Source organism: Galeopterus variegatus, unplaced genomic scaffold (genome assembly GCF_000696425.1).
Source record: "Galeopterus variegatus unplaced genomic scaffold, G_variegatus-3.0.2 Scaffold297, whole genome shotgun sequence".
Classification (NCBI taxonomy): Eukaryota; Metazoa; Chordata; class Mammalia; order Dermoptera; family Cynocephalidae; genus Galeopterus; species Galeopterus variegatus.
This window is the reverse complement of record NW_007726408.1, coordinates 296,341-319,469: the sequence shown is the minus strand read 5'-3', so window position 1 is coordinate 319,469 and position 23,129 is coordinate 296,341. Positions and strand designations below refer to the sequence as shown.

Genomic DNA, 23,129 nt, shown 5'->3' with positions numbered 1-23,129 from the left:
GGGGGCCACGGTCACGGTCACCCCGGCCGGGCTTCGCCACGGTCACGGTCACTCCGTGTGTGCGGCGCGTCGCCTGGGCCGAGCCTCTGGCAGGCCGCTGAGCTCAATTTTGGGGCCTGGGTGGGGGAGGAGGGAGCCGAGGAGGAGGGGTCGGGGAGAGGAAGGGCAGGCGGGGCGGGGAGCCGCCGACCGGGCCCGCGGGGGCGCTGGCTGCGCGCAGGGAGGGAGCTGTGCTCGCCGCGGGAGCGGTGGCCGGAGCCCCTGCCCTGTCCCCGAGCCGCGGGGGCCACCATGGCCAGTGGCAGCTGTCAGGGCTGCGAGGAGGACGAGGAGAGTCTGAAGAAGTTGATAGTCAGGCTGAACAATGTCCAGGAAGGAAAACAGATAGACACGCTGGTCCAGATCCTGGAGGACATGCTGGTGTTCACATACGCCGAGCACGGTAATCCTCGGCAAGGAAACTGTTCCTTTATTCTCCTCCTCCCCACTTTTGCAAACTTTCTCCTCTGCCCCTTGGAACGGCTCAAACCTGGACTCTCGAGAAGCCGCAGACTCTCTCTCCTTTCCTCAGGGCAGGAGGAAGCTGAGAACCCCAGGACGCTCTTGCACTCACCTCTTGCTTTTCTCCCGTTTTCAGACTTAAAAGGGGTGCCGTGGATGGTGACTTTGCTTCTTTCCCCCCATCCCCCTCTTTTCCAGCTGCCAAGTTATTTCAAGACAAAAACGTTCACGTGCCACTGTTGATCGTCCTGGACTCGTATATGAGAGTCGCGAGTGTGCAGCAGGTAAAGGAGTTGCTTTCACTTCACCCGGTCCCCCTTCTGCTGGGAAAGAGACGTTTGCCTGTCAATGTTCTATACTCGGAGGTGCTGGTTATGGCTGAGGTTTGGCTTCATGAACCGCTGACTGTGATTTTAGGATGAAGTATTGTCAAATCATTAGCCAATGTTAACGGGGTAACGGGGCCCACTACATGTTCCCTGTGTCTTTCAGAAGTAACTTTATAAAACTGACAGAATATGGATGGTGGAAGGAGGGGAACAAAAATGGGTTGAGATTTAGTTCTGTCATTGGCAAGATGAGTTCATTAGTGTTTAGATCAAACTGTTCTAACAGTCTTCCCAGTGTACAGCATGTCCCAGAGATGACACCATTGTGAACAGTTTGCGAAGAGGGAATAATTGACAGTAATAAAGTACAATTTAAGTAACTGGCAAACTCTTGTAGATTTCAGCTTGTTTATTTTTTTTTTTAAATGAATACAGATTTCTAGCCTTCCTTAGTTGTAATATGTCTTGTAGTATCTAGAGTAAGTGATGTTTTATGAGTCCTCTATATGTTTCATTAAAGTTATACTCTGCAACTGTTGTCATATAAATTAAAGTAAAAGTGAACTTTTTAGAGTCTATACCAGAGGAAACCCAGATATTTGCTAAATATCTGGATATGTTAAGGAAGGAGTCCTAAGATGGTAGGTAAGAATGATCTACAGTCAAAACAAAATTACTGCCTAAGGTGATTACTTCCTTTGGAGCATTTTGAGTTTTGGAGAACTGAAATCATTTTTGTCATCTGCATGTTAAGTCAAGCAGGGAAAGAGAATTGGACTTTGAACTCTGTGGACGTACAGTCAGAAAGCCAATGTTTCTTAATACTTTCTCGAGAGGCTAGACGGGTGTAAGAATGATCTCAATCTCTGAACTGGTGTCTATCTTTATCTTTATGCTAATCTCTGTATCTAGTTTCATGTAGTCTGGATGAACAATTTATCTAGCTAATTTTATACAAGGGCATTTATATCAGGAATACATATTTTAATTTTTCTTCAATTGTGAAATATTTTCCATCTGACTCTTGATTTTCGGGCTGCTATCAAACCAAACCAAGAAAAGATGGAGGCATGATAAAGACGCTTTTCTTTTTAGCACTCAAAGTCTGAATTTTGCACGTGGAATATGAGTCACTTTATAGGCACTGGCCTATTGTGCTTGCTGCTGTCCACCCACATCACCCCTTCTCACTTGCCTCTGCTTTGTGTTCAAAAGTGCCGGATTCTGGCAGCCTCCATTTCCTAGACTATGTGCTTGATAGAGTCACTCCTGCTTGGTATCACCCAGGACAAGCAGACCCAGGGAAGGCCTTGGTCTGCAGGGTACAGAGAAGACAGTGCTAGACTGGAGAGCCCCAGGGAGCCTGGAACATATCTACCACCTGATTCTTGGTTTTAGAAACTGCCCAAGCCTGGGCACACTCGTCTGCAGTAGTTATGAATGTCACTCAATAGCTTTGCCCAGAGGATACCAGAGGCAAAGTATGCTGGAAAATAAAGAATAGTCTTTTGATTTGGCAATTTAATTGAACAGAATAGTTAAATCTTACTGAATATTTTACCCTCATAGCTTAGTGAGAGTATGTAGCTTACTGAGGTTGACAGAGCTTGTGACAGAGCCAGTACTCAAGTCCTCTCACCTTCAAAATCTCCTTCCATCATACAATCCACGAGCTGCTGAATTCATAAGATTTTTGTGCAAGCCAGTAAAAAGCACAATGGTTTGGTACAAGTACTGCAGACATGCTAGGTACAATGACAGCAATTTTAATTATTGTTGGTCTTATTAAAGGTGTGTAGAAAGGAGTCTGTCTACTCATATTTTAATACTTCACTTGAAAGTAGTTTTTTTCCTTCAAATTTCTTCATATTGTTGGTGTGATTGGTATAGGTATCCTTCGATGCTTTAAATGTTGAAGTAGCTGGAAGTGCTGAATTAAAAACTCTTGATAAATTTAAGGAGTTAAGATAAATTAAATATTAAGGTTTGATTCCGGAAGTCTTTTAACATGATATTCCAGGCTCTGAATTTTTTATTCTCAATTTTTTTTCATATTTTATTAATGCATTTTGTAAATGACTATCTTCAGAGAATTGAAAGCTAGGCTAGCTGCCCTCTACTTTTCCTGCCAGTCATTTCTGTGTGCTCCTAATTTTACTTCTCTTTATCCATACAGTTTCAACCTTTGAAGAAGGGGAACAAAATATATTAAAGTAGTTAAAATTTTCATTAGCCCCAGACTCTCTCCCATCGTGCATTAATTAGATGCTTGAGTTTACAGAATAATTATAATAAACTGAAACTATCAATTTAATTATATTGTAACTGTGCAGGATCGGAACTTTCTTTCTTTGAAAGATAAGCTTTTAATTGAATAGATTAATGAATCAATTGTTACCTGTGCTTTGCTGCCAGAGATTCTATTTAATCATAGCAGTTTCACATAGTGACTGAAAGCTCAGTTGCCTGAATCTCTCTGCAAAGAAATTACTGATGTTGCTGCTTTACCAATCAAAACAAAACAGGTTCTCTCCTTGACTCAGCCATGCAGGTACAGAGATGAGTTTAGCATCCTATGTGATTTTTTTTTCCTCACCAGAAGCTGTTCAGAATGTTATTTTCTTAATTACTTGGGGGAAAAAGTCTCAATGTATTTTACGAAAGCATAAAAATAGTTGGTTTCTATGACAGCTGGATTGTCAGTGTCTGTTCAGCTTACGTGGAGGAGGATGTTCTACTTAAATATAGGTAAAAATAGCTGTCACAAATTGCTGCCTTTTCAAGCAATTTGAAATTATGTAAAAGGAAGTAACAAAAAAAATAAAACAATTTGTGGTTAATGTGGAAAAGATCCAGAAATAATATTATAAAGAGATTTTGCATAATCATTTTTATCTTTCTGAAATACTCCTTGTTTACTCCTGTAAGCAGGTAGGAAACTTGTGCTGTTATTCCTTGCTCTATGTGTATAAGTCTCCCACCTCATCATTCAACTCTCTGCAACATTCACCTCCACTTATGCATCCAGTCTTATCCCTAAATATTCTCCTCTCCTTAACGGTCTCCTTACCATGTTGCACCCTAGTGTCCTCACAGCTCATCAGTTTTAGAAGAATCTTTTGAAACCTGGCTAGACTTCTACCAGTTCCATATTACATCCCTCTCTGGGTAATTCTGGCTCACAGTTAGTCTTACTTTCAGGGTCTGTATTGTATTGGTATTTATCACATGTCATACTTAGGCACTTTTTTATTAATCTCTAGATGCTACATATATATATGCATATTATATTTTCTTTGTTTTTTCCTGATCATATCAAGTATAGTTTTATAATGTAATAGAAAGAATTGAAGGTCCTTTAGATTTAGAGAGGAATATTCAGTAGGAAGAATGGGTTAAATGTAATCTCCAGTTTGGAATCAGGGCCTTGTAATTTTTTCAGAGGTAAAGAGCAACTTATTCAAGGTGGCATCATGTGAAAATGACTGAGTGCAGATATATTTAAAATGCGTTAATAAGTTCATGTTTTGTTTGGAAATGTGAAAGAGCCTAGGAACATTTATGATCTCTAGGCCTCATCAGTTCATATGTAGACATTCTGGAGAGATCTAAAGGGGGCCACTGAGGAATTCTACCTCCTCTCCATATTATAGCACCCTTTCCCTTTCTCTTGTAACATTGGACAATGCCATTTCTCTTGCCACTGTTACTGTAGCTTCATTGCCTGGGGAGCAGTCATTCCCGATATCTTATGCATTGCCGCGAAAACCTCCGACGTCCCCTAATCCTCCATCCAACCCACTTCATTTCTTCCTATAATTAAAATCTTAAATACTTAGAAGAAATTATGTCAGGTAGAAATGGCTGAAAAAGTACTAAGGCCCAAGTATAACCATTTTTGTACTTAATAATCTTGGTATGCCCTTTAAAACTATTTTTTATAGTTTGTTTTACCTAGACAATAGGCATTTTGATTTTCTTCATCATTTGGAAATGTTATTGTATTTTTTTATATGCCTTTCTGTTATGAATTCTGGAGAAAGATGCATTCTAAGTATATGGCTTGCTTGTGTTTCTCAGTAAGCGTTTAAGGGTATTGTTTTGGTTTCAAATAATTATTTAAAAATGATGTAATCATCTATTCCACTAAGAATGAGGAGATTAATGTTTGACTGAATATATTCCATTAGTATCCTCAAAAAACCATGTGAATATTTGCCTTTCTTGCTTTCAGGTGGGTTGGTCATTTCTGTGCAAATTAATAGAAATCTGTCCAGATACAATGCAAAGCTTAGTGGGACCCCAGGATATTGGAAATGATTGGGAAATCCTTGGTGTTCACCAGTAAGTATAATAGATGTGTAAAAGCAAACTGCGCTGAATATTCATCTGTACATATGACAACCCTTCTTTTGATACATTATATTTGCAGTTCGGGCCCACTCTGGTAAAATCCTTTAAAATATAGATATTTTTCCTTGAGTCAATGATTTACATTTATAGAGAGCTTTAAACTCAAAAGTTTGAATTAGAAAACTAACACTTGAAGTAAAATGTCAATGTTATTATTTTGATAATATAATCATATAATTATACAATTGATTAAGCTGCAGATTTTTGATGACTACTTATGAATTCAAACCAAGAAGAGTTTTTGCTTTTTAATAGTACAACTGATATAAACCACAAGTTCTTAAAAAATATGGGAACTGAAAAGTTAGTTCTGTAAGTAGATATTTAAAAGTTTATGTTTTGCTGTCTTTAAATAGTACATTTATGCATATTCATACATAAATGTTTAGTGAGTTTAAACTGTGGCTTTCAAAAAGAAGAAAAAGAGGAAATTACCTTTGAACACATCTATAGCCAAATCTTGATAGCTATTTTTACGAGCTATGTTTTTGTAGTTTGCAACATAATGACTTCTTAGATGAGACCAATTTCTTAGCCATAATTAGTTAAGAAAAAGTTTTCTGAAGAAAAATATGTTTCTAGAAAAATCCTTTTTGGGTAACTTTGTTTCTTGACATTTAAAAAATACCTTGCTATTAATTTGTGTTCTTTATACCTAGTGTGACTTTTCCTTACCACAGAGAAGGAAATTGTGAATATATTCTGCTTCCAGTGGTATAGTGCTTGGGAAAAACATAATTTATGCAAAACTAAATTTTACCTCTTTGTATTGTTTACCAGTATCAACTATAGATGCAAATTTAGACAAATTAGAGCTGTGTGTTTTTTCATAGGCAAGCATATCTGTGCTTACACATTTTTCCATTTTTTTTTTCCTTTTTTTGTCTTTTTTCGTGTCCGGCAACGGATCGCAACCCTCAGTGTCGTGCCCGTACCGGACCGGGACCGGCAATGGGATTGCAACCCTCGGTGCTGCGCCCGCACCTCGCTCAGCCAGTGAGCGGGAACCGGTCTCACATTTTTCCATTTTTGATAAATAAATGTGTTGCTGTTCTTCACTTTTCAGCATCTAAAGGTTAGTTTTGAAAAGAGCGTATTTATAATTAATCAATGTTATCATCTCCAAACTAGTGTCTGAAATTTTATGAGTCAGTTCTAAAGTATATAGCATTTAATGAGGAATTACCCCAAAATATACCTGTTATTAGTAATTCTAACTTTATGTCCCTTAGTTTGGTTGAGAATTTCCATGATCTCCCAAGATTAGCCAGTCTCAGGGAATGGTTGGAAAACTCATCTAGTCATAGCCCAGTAAAAACTAACCATTCAAATTAAATTACATAAGCGTTTCTATGCAAAGTCTCATTCATTTATTCATTCACTCTCTCACTCGCCCACTCATTTGTTTATTCATTCATCCTCCATTCATTAAATATTTATTATGCTCCTACTCTAGGCCAGAAGCAATGCAATTGTTAACAAGATGCACACTGCTCTCTACTGTGGAGCATGTTAGATCATTCCCAGCAAAAATTTATTGTAAAATGTATTTTCCTATATTCAAGGTCTTTTCCCCCTCAAAGATTTACCAGTACTAGAAAATAAATCTCTTCTCTGCAAGTCAGGAATAGTGGGTATGCTACAGGGAGCAGTAGGGGCAGAGTGGGTAGGAGAAGAGTTGACTGAAAATCAAAGGTAGGGTCTCTCAGTTTCTCACCTCACCAGGTGAAGATCATGTAACAAGTTCTTGGATCTGGATGAAGCTGTAGATGTTACTAGCTCAGTTTGCTGTAAACAATATAAAACCAAACAAGACATGGCAGGAATAGACTAAAGAATATATTTTGGAATTGACAACACAGGGCTTAAAATCTCATAAATTTGAACTAATTAAATACTATTGACATACTTGTGCTAGGTTTACTTTCTAATGTAAAATATGATTAACTTATCTTTCAAAAATAGTAGCTATCAAAATTTAGATATTCAAATGAATTCTTAATGTATATATACAAACTACATCTTTATTACATTAACGTAGTATATCAACAGGCATAACATATAATTCACAAATTTACATCACAAAAAATGGGCTTTATTTCCATGATATTAAGTCCATGATATTTTGGATATGAAGTTGGGTGAAAATAGTTAATAACTGAATTTGAATATTTAGAGGGAAGTAAGCAGTTCTTATAACTTTTCTATTGGGATTTGTAATAGTTCCTTGTTAATTTCTTTGATTTTCTTTTTTTTCCCTTAACTTCATTGAGGTACCATTGACAATTAAAAATTATATAGAAATTTGACACATGTTTTGAAAAGACTAGTTAACGTAATTTCTCCCATATTATAACATTCAGAATTTTGAGCCATTAGGAAAGTTTTACAGGTGTTTTAAAATTATTTCGGATACTTACCAGAGTTTAAATTGTGAATCATTTTTTATTATCTAGCCATTAATCAATTGATTTAATAGTTATTGGGAACTTACTGTTAGGCTGGGTGCTGGAGAATTCTAAGACAGATGAGGTAAAATTCTTACAATATAGAAGTTTGCAATTCAGCACCTCTGCTGTCCAATATAAATTTTTGCCCTGGTGGAAAAATTCTGTGTCCGTGCCGTCTAGTCTCATAGCTAATAGCTATGTGTGGCTACTGACCATGTGAAATGTGAAAAACTGAATTTTAATTGTATTTAATTTTAATGAATTTAAATAGCCACATGTGATTAGTGGCTATGAATTGGACAGTACAGGCAGACAGATAAGAGCTTATGCTATAACTATATATATATATATCTAAGGTGTACAACCTGATGATATGACATTTTTATATTGTGAAATATTAACCACAATCATGCTAATTAGCATTTCCTATTAATTTTTTTTTTTTTTTTTGTCTTTTGTCTTTTTCCGTGTCTGGCAACGGATCGCAACCCTCAGTGTTGCCCCCGTACCGGACCGGGACCGGCAACGGGATTGCAACCCTCGGTGATGCTCCCGCGCCTCGCTCAGCCAGTGAGCGGGAACCGGTCCACATGTGGGATCCGAACCCTCGGTGGGAGCGCCGCCGCGCTTCCCAAGCGGCGCACTTATCCAGTGCGCCACCGGGCCGGCCCCCTATTAATTTTTATAAGCCTGATTCAGGTTTGTAGGAAGAAATAACCGGAGCTTCACTATAGGAAATTTAAAAAATGAGACTACTAAAAACATAGGTGAGAAAAAAAAATCTAAATAAGCAAACCTATGAGAATATTTCATTTTTTGTCTTGATTTCTGTTTTTAACTCCAGACTGATTCTTAAAATGCTAACAGTTCATAATGCCAGTATAAACCTGTCAACAATTGGACTGAAGGCCTTAGATCTCCTCCTAACTTCAGGTAATACACCCATATATTTTTCATATTGACTCAAATTTAAAAAATATTTGAAACCATTTGCTAAATTTGCTTTAATATTTTAGGATTATACTATAATATAACTGAATGTATATAATGTATATATATATAATGTAACTGAAATATCACTGATGTCCAAAATTCTTTGTTTCCATCTTTTTCTCCTTATCTTTTTTTCTCTATACTTCTCTCTCAAAAATCCAATACTTGGTTTTAAACATTACCTTGTGTATTTCTCCCAAATCTCCATTTCTAGCTCAGCTTTGCTCCCCAAATTTTGTCCAACATCTCACATTCCCTCTAGCTTGGTGGTCATTCATGCCCTTGATGTCATTATATCTTTCTCCCTATATGTCTTTAATATGTTTTCTGTTATGTATATTCTAGGGTATGCTATAAAAATCATATTTAAAAAAATATATAGCATTACTTCTCGAGTGCTTGCTAGATGTCAGGCTTCAAATGTAAAATGCTTCACATCCTTTTAAAAACATAATCCTTAAAATACCTCGGATAGGTATTTTACCTCAGTTTTCCAGGTGAGAAACACTGAAGTGCAGAGAGGTTACCTCAGCCACTAAGTGATAGAAGTGGGGTCTGATTCCACATGTTAGGTTCTTTGCCTGCGGAAACCTGCTCTGAGGAGGATAACGGACCTGAGAACAAAGAATCTTGAAATGGTGCAGTAGCTGAGATCATTGCTATGAAGGATGCTTGCTGTTATATAAGGTTCCAAGAAAGGCTGCTCTCAGGGGAGCTAATTCTGAAGGATTGGGAGGAGTTTCACTCAGTGTAGGGGAGGGCATTTTAAGTCAAGAGAACCATGTGTGCCGAGGCCTGGGAGGATAGCATGAAAGAGGCTGGACATGTGGGTGGGAAGATTTTAAATGTTTTCATTAGCCCTGCTAAGTAGTGAAGACCCTACAGGAGAAAGAGAAAGGAAGAAAGAGGGAAAAGACCGAGGGTATGAAGGAAGAGAGATAGGGAAGACCAGATGGTACTCACCATTTCATCAGAGCCTTTTATTATAGTTTTTAATGGCAGGTACTAACTGGTCTTAACCATGTTTTGCTTTAACTTCATCCTTGGGAACATTTTTTTGTTCATTCTCCATTTGGGAATGGACAGAAAGATGATGGTTTATGAATCTGAGAAACCTGTCAACACTGGCATGTATTGAAGTCAGCAGAATACAGACAGCTAGGAAATTTGACACATGTTTTGAAAAGACTAGTTAACGTAATTTCTCCCATATTATAACATTCAGAATTTTGAGCCATTAGGAAAGTTTTACAGGTGTTTTAAAATTATTTCGGATACTTACCAGAGTTTAAATTGTGAATCATTTTTTATTATCTAGCCATTAATCAATTGATTTAATAGTTATTGGGAACTTACTGTTAGGCTGGGTGCTGGAGAATTCTAAGACAGATGAGGTAAAATTCTTACAATATAGAAGTTTGCAATTCAGCACCTCTGCTGTCCAATATAAATTTTTGCCCTGGTGGAAAAATTCTGTGTCCGTGCCGTCTAGTCTCATAGCTAATAGCTATGTGTGGCTACTGACCATGTGAAATGTGAAAAACTGAATTTTAATTGTATTTAATTTTAATGAATTTAAATAGCCACATGTGATTAGTGGCTATGAATTGGACAGTACAGGCAGACAGATAAGAGCTTATGCTATAACAGAGGTATGGAAAAAGTCGTCATAGGAGTGTAGAGGAGAGAGCAGTTAAACTCACTTGTAGGAGTTAAGAGCATGGTCACGAGCTGCCTATTTTTAATCTAGCTCTGCCTTTTACGAGTTGTTGGATCTTGGGCAAAGTCACTTGGGTCACTTAACTTTCTGTGCCTCAGTTTTCTTATCTCTAAATTGAGATTGCACGTATCTCATGGGGTTGTGGTGTGGATTAAATGTGTTACAGTAAAGTGCTTCAAACCAGTGTCTGACATATTATGTGCTATAGAAGTATTTACTGCTACTACCAGCACTCCTGTTCCAGTACTACTGTTTTTATTGACAGAATAGGTGTTATTTCTTGAATTACGGAAGAAGTATGTTTGTTGTAAAAAAAGGGCAAGAGTATTCCATGCAGCTAGTGTGAGTGCAAAGGGAGGTAAAAGAACATGTCTAGTGATGAGCAAGCAGTTTAGAATATTTGGAGTTGAGACAATGCATGGAAGGACATGGAGCTGATGAGATACATGTAGTCAGTTTTGGGAAGGGTCATGTTCATCACACAAAGGAGTACGGGATGGCCTTAGAAAATTTTAGCAAGGGATTTGCAGGATCACATTTGTGTTTTAGAAATAAAATGCAGGGAATAAACTTGATAGGTAGAGATTTGGGCCAAGTAGAGCAATTAAATAATTGTTTTTGCATTTTCGGTGGGAGTAGATATGGTCCTGAACCCAATAGGAATGGAGGGGCCTGTTCAAAAGAAGTTTTTGAGATATTTAGGAGATACATTGAAGACTTGGTAATAAGTTGATTCGTTGGTTGGATAGAGAATGAAAAGAGAGGGAGGATGAGGGAGGAAAGATGACTTGGTGGTATCTCTCTTGGGTAACTATTGGATGATGATATTATTGATGAAGAGAAGGAATAGGAATACTCTAGACTTGGGGTGCCTATGGAGTATTCGGATGGTGTTGTCTAAGGTACAGATAGAAATATGTTTCAGGAGTTTAGGCAAGAGATCTAGGCCTGAAGTATTGACTGTGAATCATAAAATTAGAGTAAAGTGAGCTAGAAATTTACTTCATTTAGAAAGACCATAGAGCATGATAGTTCTAACATCTGGGGCAATTAAGTGGTTTAACAAATAAAGTCCACAAACCATTCATAGTCCTCATGTAAAAATTAATACACTGTTAAAGTAGCTATTTACTTAGGGCATATTATTCTCTTTAAAATAGGTAAAATCACTTTGCTGATATTGGATGAAGAAAGCGATATCTTCCTATTAATTTTCGATGCCATGCGCACATTTTCAGCCAATGATGAAGTCCAGAAACTTGGATGCAAAGCTTTACATGTGCTGTTTGAGAGAGGTATTTATAAATGTCAAATTCTTTATTTTGAAATATATATAATAAAAAGAGCTTATGGCAGGAAAAGTAGAATGTAATTATAGTAAGAAAAAGGTATCTAAAATTGTACTATTTATTAATAAGTGGGAGTTGTCTGCCAAGGGTAAATAATGGAGTTAATTCAAAAAAACGGGGTGGGGGAAAGACACAACGATCACAACAATTCCTTGAACTTGTTAAGACAAGTGAACAGATATGATGTTGATGGGGGGAGGGAGAAGAGGGAAGGGGGACTAGATGGAACTGGTAAAGGGACACGAAAATCAACTACATTGTGTATTGATAAAGTTAAAAAAATGCTTAAAATGAATTAATGTATTTAGGATAGCCATTGAGATTATCTAGGAAAACAAACAAACAGATAAACAAATAACCCAATCCTCCCATCCATGAGTTAACAGGCTAATTATGTTATTATGTTTACTTCAATTCTGTATCTATGAGGATTGTGTGTCACTACAAATAAACAAAATCCTATTCCAGTCACTTAAAAAAATAATAGAGTTAATTCAGAAATATTGCTAGTTTTTGTGGAGTGAATTTCATTAAATCATATGAATCATACAATTGTAGCAGACTTTCTTCCATTGCTTGACAAGGCATAAGCTTCAGTTTGAAAACTGGATGTGTCCGTAAGAAAGAAAAAATAAAACTGTGAAGCCAAGCATAGGTTAAATTTGGTTTTATGATGTCGAGTCATCACCAGGGATTTTAGAAATTGCTAAAGGCTCTGTATAAAAAACAAACTCTGTATGTTTCTTAGGAAGAAGACTAATATGGATTTCACGGCATGGTGCCGAGATTGATAACAGACTTGTTTAGAACCTTTGTGTAGTCTTTCCTCTGGCTTTATGAGGAAATGGGTCATAGGGGTGATGTGAGCAACCTTCTGAGGGCACGTAAGAGCCAACGGTGCAAGTGGTTTAGGCTAAGAATAATTCATGTGGGCCCTGTGTCAATATGAGTTGACCACTCTAATTTCTGGCAGCTCCAGGAATAGGATAGATCATTCGAACTGTTTAAGTCCTTGACTTATTCCAGAAGGACTTTAAACAACTTATAGATAACTATAGTACATTAGAGAAAAAATGGATGAGAAAATGAATAAAGGGAAAATAATGTGAAGTGAGGTTAAGCTTACTCGTTACTTAAGGTCCTGCATATTTGCAAAGGGATGGGCCAGAAATTTGGCTCTTTGCTTCCCATCTGGCAAAGAAAAGAGGTAAATATTTGTAAACTTGGTTTATAAAATCTCTTGGGATGAAAGTAAACCCATCACTCCAGGGGAAGTCACTGGTCTCATAAGAGACCTCAGACAATCCTCCCACGGGTTTCCCTGGATGAGATGATAAAGTGCACATATTTTGCAAGGAAAGCAAAGTGTATTTCAGAGAAAGCGGCTCTATCAGGAGTCAGAACAGCATGGGCCTGGTACCCAGCTCTGGGATGATCAGGCTTGGTGGAGGAGAAGATAGTTTTCTCTGAGTGAGGAATGGAGGAACTTCATGTCTCTCAGACTGTCTTTTGTAGATGTAATATCTTGCAACTAAGCTTTTGATAAGAATTGGGCAAGATAAAGTTTGAGGCTCTGTTGTCTCGCAAGGCCAGTAATCTTCTGTGTTGCAGTTTTGGGCACATTCTTATTCATGGAAAAAAGGCTAACATCACTTTCTCACCAGCACTGTGGGGCTCATTCAGAAGTATGGAGCTGGACCAGGGAATGTTAAAAAGAAGAATCTTATTAAACAGAAAGATCATCAGTGATGATAGTATTATGATTATAAATGTAGAGTAGAAAAATTTCTGATTTTTCCAGGAGTATCAAGATCCCCAGGGCTTAGCTAATTTAGTTAATAAGGTTAATTTTCAAAAAACTTCAGTTAATAAAGTTAATTTTCAAAATTTGAGAGTATGCTGTAGAAACTATTCCATAAGATGAGAACATTCCATGATGTCCCTCGTTTTTTAGAAGAACTTAATCAAAGTTCACATTATCTTATATGGGCACACTGGTATAAAATTGAAGAAATTAATGTCAATTACAAAGTGTTGCATTTTCTAACACTTTTGTTGACAACCTTTTCAGTCTAGATAAAACATATTTTTATATGCGTTTTTGAGGTTTCTGCCAAATAAAATGACTTCAGATGGAACTCATTGACTTGATCAAAAAACTTTCATTGTGAAAAATAATGATGACAAATTTTGCTCTCTGATGGAAAACCATTAATACAGAGTATTTCAGTCTGATTACTTGACATTTGCTCAGGTTCACAACTCTTGAACTGACACATTTACCTGCCCTTCAACAGTCTACCATTAACTTCTCCCTCTTAAGTATTGTAGTATGTTCACTTCCAGTAAGTTGTCTTTATCAGTCACTGGTCAGTTTTCTCTAGGATCTTCCAAATAAAATTGTACATTATTTTGTTTTTCTGAGAACAGTTTGGTAACTAACTCTTATATTTCAAAACATGGAGTAGCTCATATAGGTCGAAACAAAATTATTTCAATCTCAACAGCTTGTTTTCCCACTCTAAAATTCTTAGGAAGAGTTGTTTTTGTAGAAATTTGTATTTATTTAAAGTAGTATATTGTATTTGCTGTGCCTCATACATCCATCAGGAATATTATATTTTTTTGTGTAATTATACCTTTATGTCATCTTTAAGCTTTTACAATGTTTTGCCTGTTGTTTTTAGTTTCAGAAGAGCAGCTGACTGAATTTGTAGAGAACAAAGATTATATGATATTGCTAAATGCATTGAAACATTTTAAAGATGAAGAGGAAATTGTGCTTCATGTTCTGCACTGTTTACATTCCCTAGCAATTCCTTGTAAGTAGCCTTGATTTTTTTTGTATTTGAAAAATTACAAAATATCTTTTTACTGAGTGTGTTTTGAAAATATTTTTATTATTTAGACACTTGTGAATGCTAAACTCATTCATTCAATTGATTTATATTTATGGATACTGTACTGCAGCTGGCTCTGGGCTTGGCCCTGGGGAAACAATAGTGGACAGTAGAAATGTGTCCCTTGCCTTTTGAGAGCTCAGAGTACAGTGGGGGATACAGTTAAGTACGTAGGTGATTACAATGTATTATGAGGCAAGTAACTTATGAGAACAAGTAGGGAGTGAGGCGTGATCTCCTAGCTGAGACTTGAACGATTAGGAGAGCTTGTGGGCAGGGAGGTGTGAGGTGAAGTGAGAACGCAGGCAAAGCGTCCAGTCAGTGGGATACTTTGTTAAGTATAAAGAAGCTGTAGCAAGAGATGGTGTAGCACATTCCAGAAGATAAAAGTAGCTCAGTAAACTGCGAGTTTGAGTGTGTGCGTGTGCATGTGTGTGTGCAAATGTGGATGCACATCCCCGAACATCTGCTTGTGTTTCATTGATGGAGGTGGGGGAAGGGTTTGGTAAGAGTTGGTGGATGAGGCTGGAGACATGGCAGTAGAGATCATGAAGGGCCTGAAATGCCACATGGAAGAGTTTGAACTCTCTGGTGATTCCTGGTTAGCATTTTAGTGATACTTTGAAATCTAGCCACTTTTCTCACCAAAAGAAGCACAAATCAGAAGAAATAAATTTGCTGTATATACTATTAATGATTGCTAATGGGCTAAAATAAGATTTTGTTTTGTTTTGCAAATGCACATTAACATTTCATGTTTCATGATTACCTGTGTGGGTTTGTACAGAATATACATATGAGAGGTCTTCAAAAAGTTCATGGAAGTATTCATAGTATCTTTTCATTCCATTATTCCATAAACTTTTTGAAGTATTCTTGTATGTGCTTATCTAGCAATATTTTCATCCTCCTATACGTGAAGTGGTTTTGAGGATTAAATGAGTTAAATAATGTGAAGAATGTAGAATAGTACCTGGTTTGTAAGGTGTGTTCTAAAATCATAGATGGTGTTATTACACAGTGTGTATTTTATATGTATGTTGTAAACTACATATAATATGCATAAATAGTTTTAGATATGGAAATCAGTATGGCAATTTGAAGATGTGAGACTTCACTCTAGCAGGGTAAAAACCTAATGGCTTGTGTCTTTGTGATGTTTATAAAACCACAACGTTTTCTTATCCACAGGAAATTAAATGCTTGAATGTGGATGGGGCTGAACAGTGGTAGAGAATGGCTGTACTTTTACATTTCTCTGAGTCATCACTGCCAACAAACTGAGCATATTCTGCATTGTACTTTTCCTTGGTTAAATTTATTCATTTATTGGTTTATTTTGGGCTGACTGTTTTTGGAATTCATTGTTTCCCACCCACATCTGACATAACTCCAGTTAAAATGTGTTGATTCATAATGCGAAGGTCACAGAAAGTAGCAGCTAAAAATCAAGAGATCAAGAGTTTTAAACACTGATTCTAACTGCAAGATGTTTGCATTTCCGTCTTAGAGCAAATCATGTCTGCTATCCTGAGTCAAAGCAGATAATTGTTTTAAAAGGCCATTTCCTTTCATTATTACAAGTTTTTCTATATTTAATGTTTTTAAATACAATTTAAACATAAAAATATATTTTTGGGAAAACAGTTGGTTGGTTTTGGCTGTGCCAAAAAAGAAAGAAAAATGTTTTGCAGACAGCATTTTTAAAAAATAAGAATAGTTAACATTTCATTGAGAGATATGAATGTTTTTTCCCACATAGGTTCATAACTCCCTCTATAGATCACTTGTTTTTCCCGGTGGGTTCTTTCCTTCCTTTCTGTTTCACCTGTGTTTGTAATATATTTTATGACAGGTTGGTCATAACTTTAGTGTTATGCTTCTCTTCTCCTATTCTTTTCTCTATTCTTTCCTCCTATCTATCTCAGAACCTTCAGGAAGCCTGCTTTGCACAGTGCTTCCTTGTACACTGGCTAATCTGGAACAGAGGAAATAGATCATAGGTCATTTTAGCTGCTCTATTATGTGACATAATCTTGATTTTCCTACTATTGGTCTGACAAAAACAAATGATGCAAATGCCATTGTCCAGGGGGTAGGGCTTCATCAGGAAGTAGTCCTCAAAATTCATTTACTTGAAATATGGCCAAGACATTAAATTTTGAGATGTATATAAAAGCACTACAAATTTTCCCTTTATTTGGTCTTAAGTTTTTAAGACAAGAAACAGGAATAAAGCAATTTTCCCTTCATGCTAAAGGTGAGTCTTACAGCCCATTATAATAGCAATGAACAACAGTATTTTTTTATAGCTATTTGACAGAACATGATATTTAAATTTGGAAATGTAGTCATTATGAGGACACATATTTGCAATCTAAATGAGATATCTTTGTATGCATATTTGAAAGGAGAAAAATATTACCTTATTGATAATTATGATTTCTTTAAATTTAGGCAATAATGTTGAAGTCCTTATGAGTGGCAACGTCAGGTGTTATAATATTGTGGTGGAAGCCATGAAAGCATTCCCTACCAATGAAAAAATTCAAGAAGTGAGTTGCTGCTTGCTCCATAGGCTTACATTAGGTGAGTTATGATTGTTGGTTAATTTATTATCCCAATATCTGACACAAGTATATGTATCATATGTACATTGTATGTTGATTGATAAGTTGCATATTGACAAACATTGGGGATGGATGTGCTGTAAAGTAACAAATTGCTCTATCATGCTTAGATGGAACTTTAAAGTGAATGGCAAACACAGATGTGCAGAATGTAAAAGAAGTGTTATCTTAATCTAATTTTTGAAAGAGTTAATTTTATAGATGAGTTTTTTTTATTTTTAGGGCTATCTTATTTAAAATATATTTATGTAGTAGTTGATATAGACAAAATGATTAGTGTAACTTATGTAGAAAATGTGAAACATAATGCATGGAATTCACCATCCAACTTAAATATTAGTATATCACCAGTGCTGGTAAAGCTACCCTGGGCTCTTTCCTGCTTTTGCTTTCTATACAGAGGTTAACACTCTATAGAATTTTGTGTTTATACATTTTTTGCTTTCTATAGTTCCACTATATTTGCATGTTTCCCTTAACAAAATCGTTAATGTGGGCTTGTTTTTGTTTCATCAAAATGGAATCACACTGTATGTTGTCTTCTGCAACTTAAAAAAATTAAACCCATGTTTATAAGAATAATAAACATTTTTGCATGTAGTTGTATGTAGTATTCTATTATGTGGTCATACCACAATTTATTTGCCATTGGTGCTTCCCCTTTTTAAAAATACACAATCTGTCTTCTATTCTTTTAAAAAATGATTCATACATTCTGTATAGTAATGTTTTGATGTTTGGGTGTATTCTTATATGTATTAGAAATATATTCTATTGATTTGTGGCCTGTCTCTTCACCATCTTTATAGTGGTTTTTGTAATATAGTTAAATTTAGCAATCAGTGGCTTTGTGATTTACTCTTTTTAATGTGTCTTGTTTTAGAAATCTTTCCTTTCCCTGAGGTAATAAATATATTCTATGTTTTTTTCCAAAACTTTCTCATTCAAGTATTAAAGCACTGTAGTCTGTTTTTCGTAAAGTAGGAGTTCAACTCCTCCCCTGACCCCCTCCATTTTCATTATGGAGAGTCAGTTACCATCACAGCATAATTTATTACATGGTTTGCCCATTTCCCAGTGGTGTGGTACACTGACTGTATGTATGTTTCTGTTCTTGTTGTTCTGTTGCTTTGATTAATTTGATTTGTCTGGATCAATATCATGCTGTTTAAATTACTATAGTTCTGTAAGTCCTGACATCTGAAAACCTAATAGGTCAAGTCATTATATATTATTCTTTTTGGGGCATATCTTGGCTTTTTTCTTGGGTCTTTACTATTTCATACAAATTTTAGAATTAACTTGTCCAGTTTCTTGGAAAACTCCATTGGGATTTTGACTGGAATTGCACAAAATATATGGACCAATTTAAAAAGAACTGACACCATTTCATTATAATTTCTTCTATGTAGGTCTTGCACAACATTGTTAGTTATTTCTAGAAACCTTATTTTTTTGTTATTGTAAATAGTAACTCTTTTAAAATTATATATATGTTTTAACTGTGTCTGCATAAAGACATGCAAGTGATTTTTTTTTTTGGTATATTGGTTTTACATACCTTTCTAAACTCTTACTATTTGTGTGTACATGCTCTTAGGTTCTGTAAGTAGCAATTACATAATATGTGAATAATGACAGTCTGAGTTCTTCCTTTCTGTTCCCTATATCCTTTATTTCATTTTGTCTTCTTGCATGACCCCAAATTACTAGCATAATGTTGAATAGAAGCACTGATAGTAGACATCCTTGTGTTGTTCTTGATTTTAAAGAGATATTCTCCCATCCAGAATAATGCTTGTTATAAGGGTTTTTAATTTTTTTTAAAAAAAATTTGTCTTGTTTTGTTTGTTCTGTGACAGATAGCTTTTTTATTTTTTAAAAATTTTGCCTTGTTTTATTTGTTTTGTGACATATAGCTTTTTATCACGTTCAGAACTTTTCTTCTGTATCTTGTTTGCTTTTATTTTTACATGTAGGCTTTCTTTTTAAATCATAGGTGAGTATTGCATTTTATCACATACTTGGAAAGTACATTAAGGGCATTTCTTTCTTTTTTCTTTTGGTAATATGGAGAATTATACCCACGGGTCTTTAAATACTAAGCCACCTTGCACTCCTGTGATGAATTCAACTTGATTATTTATTAGATTTTAAAAAACATTTCTAAAAATCTTCTCTGTTTATTTTCAGACCTGTTTGGTAACTTTTGATTATCTCTTGTTTGCTTTTGTTTTTCTCTTCTCCCCTTTCTTTAAAAAAAAATTCTTCTATTTATTTGATCATAAGTACATAGCTATTTTGTGTTCTGTATCTAATAACTCCAATGTATGAAGTTCTTGGGAGTCTAAACACACTGCTTCATTGCCGACTGCCAGTCAGTCACAGAGACTTGTTACATTTGATACTTGTGAGTTTCTCTTTGGTCAAGTTTAACATCTGAACATCCTGAAGACCTGAACTACAGGTGCTCCCCCAGAGATGTTTGCCAGGAGCCAGAGCATGAGACTGACCTGGGAGCACTGTAGAATCTTGCTAAGATCAAGATGTCATGTGGAAGACTCTCCTTGAGCTACCCTACCTTGGAGAGAGTCTGAGGCTAGTCTGTTGCGTGCAGTGCCAGAATTCTTCCTTTTCCACAGGCTACTCTGACTTGTCCAGTTGTTTTCAGCTCACAGTTCTTCTTTCAACTCTCTGTTGAACTTTTCTCCTTCCTCAACATACCTGGGTATTTCCTTGATAAACTAATAAATGTTACTACATTTAAGAAGGAATGCTTTATTTTGTTAGAGATGAAGAAATCTGGTACTTGGCCTGATTTCAGTTAATGATCCTACCCTTATTGTCTTTATTCACAAATTATATAATTGCTACATAGAGAACCTAAGAGCACTTACAAATTGTAAGCATTTAGAAAGGTATGTAGAATCAATATACAAAAAAAACCAACTTACATTTCTTTATGCAGACACAGTTGAAAAATATAATTTTGAAAGCATTGTTATTTACAATAACAAAAAAAGAAGGTATCTAGAAATAATTAACAAAGTTGTGTAAGACCTACATGGAAGAAATTATAATGAAAAGGTGTCGGTTTTTTGTAATTGAGATTTCCCTGATTTTTTTGTGAGCAGAACAATGCATTAAAAAACGAATGGTTGGTGAATAATAAGGTAGGATCATTAACTGTTAGAAGTTGGTTCTGATGGCCTTTCCCCAAAATGATCACCAGTGATATTTTGTGCAAAATTAGGATTATTATAATAGGCATTTAGCTTTTCATCATTAAAACTTTAGGGAAAGAAGATCAACATTCATGTAAAAAGCCTAATTTTCATGATTTCTTTGTAGAAATTTATATTTTCACTTCTAGAATCATGACTATATTCCCTGTATAATTCGGAAATTGAATTTAGCATTAAAAAACTCCTAGATAGTTTTAGTTAAATGAATTTTTTAATAAATTGAATTGTTTTACATCCACTCAGTTTATTTCTTTGCTCAACAAGCCTTTATTAAATGCTGTTATATGACCCAAACTGTGAGATATGATAATAATGTCTATACTATCATACTCCTTTCATACTTTCCAAAGTAGTTTCATATACATAATGATTTTTTTTGGCCCATTAAACAATCTTGGGAGATGGGATATTGTTATCATCTCCACATTTACATGAGGACTGTGGTTCAGCAAGTCTTTGTGTCTTATCCGAGTTCATGTAACCAGTAAGGTTCACGTGAAGTCAGCCCACTTATCTGGATTTCTTCATCCATAACAAAATAAAGCATTCCTTCTTACAGGCGGTAACCATTTAGTAGTTTATCTCTCTGCAGGTGAGACTTTACTCATTATGTGTTCATGAAGAAGGATGCAGTTGTACAAACTGGCTATGTGAGAGCATTTTAACCTAATTGAAAAGTTGATTTCTTAAATCTCGCTACATAAGAATACATAGTTCTCTGTTACACGTTTTGCATCTTACCCCAGTCAAGTTACAACTTGCACAAATTACACTAAAAATGTGAGTTCACCTCAAGCCCTTGAAATGAGCCAGGAGAAAACGTGGTTTTGTTTTTGTGATTAGGGAAATGGCACGTGGCTACTACATAGTAGGTCTATAAAGGTACATTAAAGGTGCTTGCCATTATACCACTGAAATGAAATAAACTATAGAAACTATCATGTCATATGTCATTTTTGTATTTTTCTGTAACTTTTTTGGAAAATAAAAAGCCATCAAATTGGTCTTTAGATAAGGATGTTTTTTCCCTCTCATTTATCTCTTAACATTTTTTCTTCCATTTAGTGATGAGAGAATTTATTGTCCCTGTTATTGTTTCAAAAGAAGCCGAATAAATCTTTTAACTTCCTTTTCATAATTCAAGTAAAAACCCAAAGTCAATAAATAAACATTTAACATTTTGTCAAATTATGTAATCTAATTATGGGTATAATGCATTTAAGGGCTGTAGACAATGTTTTCTGAACATTGTCTGAACATAAATTGTCTGAACGTATGGCCAGTCTTAGTAGTATTTGCCCGGAGCCACACAGTTGGTCAGTGGTAGAGCAGCTGTTGGCATGTGAATAATAGTAGGAAAAAAGGGTAATGAAGACAACCCAAGTTTAGACAAGCTGGTAAACGTAGAAGCAAATTTTTTTGAAATGACTCTCCAAGACTAGTGATCACTAGGGCTGGGGAGAATGTCTGCCGTGGTAGGTGAATGTGGAAGAGTCAAGAACAGAGGAAGATATTGACAAAGGAGAGCTATGCCTTTTGATTTTGAGGCTGTTGATTAACATTTAGTTTGGACTTTAGGCTTTTCATGATAAAGAATCTCTTCCACATCCGGTTTTGTGTGTCAGGGATCATTTAATTACACTTACAGATAAATAAGAGTTGCATTCTTACTTTTAGAAGGAAACCTGGTTACTGTTAGTGAGTTACAGATAAGCTAAATGGAAGGAGGCATGTATTTCTGGAATATCACTTATAGATTCTTTTCTCATGAGAATTTCGATATTTGGATGTTGTGTTAATTCTCAAAAAGATGGGTGTAAAAAGGTATGGAATTTCTTCCTCGGGTGGGTGAAAGGTGGTAAAATAACCTCTTATGTTTTTCTAAGATCGTCATAGACAAGATCAAGTAATGTGCCAATGAGTTTTCTCAACAGTATTCCTTTAAGTGAAAAAAGGTGTTTCAGCAAAAGGATTTAATAAAGCCGGAGAGTTTTTTAAGACTTCTATCTTTTAGAAGGCAGGAACATTAAGTTATTTTTTACAGTGAGTATTGTAGTGCCATTGATAACAGACATCTCATTGTTCTCACATGGCGATGATAGGAGGAGTCAGAGAACACAAAGTTAATGTAACCCAAACTTGTGACGTTATTTTTGCTCAGTCACTTTGTGAAATGAATGTTAAAACTTTACTCCATCATATTAAGCTATTTTAACTAAAGTAAATATGTATTTTAATAGGGGCGGCCCCCGTGGCGCACTCGGGAGAGTGCAGCGCTGGGAGCACAGTGACGCTCCCGCCGCGGGTTCGGATCCTATATAGGAATGTCCGGTGTGCTCACTGGCTGAGCGCAGTGCGGGCGACACCAAGCCAAGGGTTGCGATCCCCTTACTGGTCACGAAAAAGACAAAAAAAAAAAAAAAAAAAAAAGAAAGTAAATATGTATTTTAATGTCATTAAAATATCCATCACTACTCAAATGTATTGATTTACATATTCACATAATTAAAGGTAATTTAAGTACTGTGGATGAGAAGCCAGCTAATGTTTCATTTAACTTTTAGGTAACTTTTTTAATATCCTGGTATTAAACGACATA

General features: G+C 35.8%; 1 protein-coding gene across 1 annotated transcript in view; it reads left to right on the top strand.

Moving 5' to 3' along the window:
• The first annotated feature begins 291 nt into the window (after positions 1-291).
• LRRK2 (leucine-rich repeat kinase 2) overlaps positions 292-23,129 on the top strand; it is a 136,051-nt gene continuing 113,213 nt past the window's right edge. The window contains exons 1-7 of the mRNA XM_008567142.1: positions 292-442; positions 700-785; positions 5,065-5,174; positions 8,538-8,626; positions 11,567-11,701; positions 14,443-14,577; positions 17,113-17,244. Coding sequence (XP_008565364.1) covers positions 292-442; positions 700-785; positions 5,065-5,174; positions 8,538-8,626; positions 11,567-11,701; positions 14,443-14,577; positions 17,113-17,244 — 838 coding nt within the window. The remainder of the gene's footprint in view (positions 443-699; positions 786-5,064; positions 5,175-8,537; positions 8,627-11,566; positions 11,702-14,442; positions 14,578-17,112; positions 17,245-23,129) is intronic.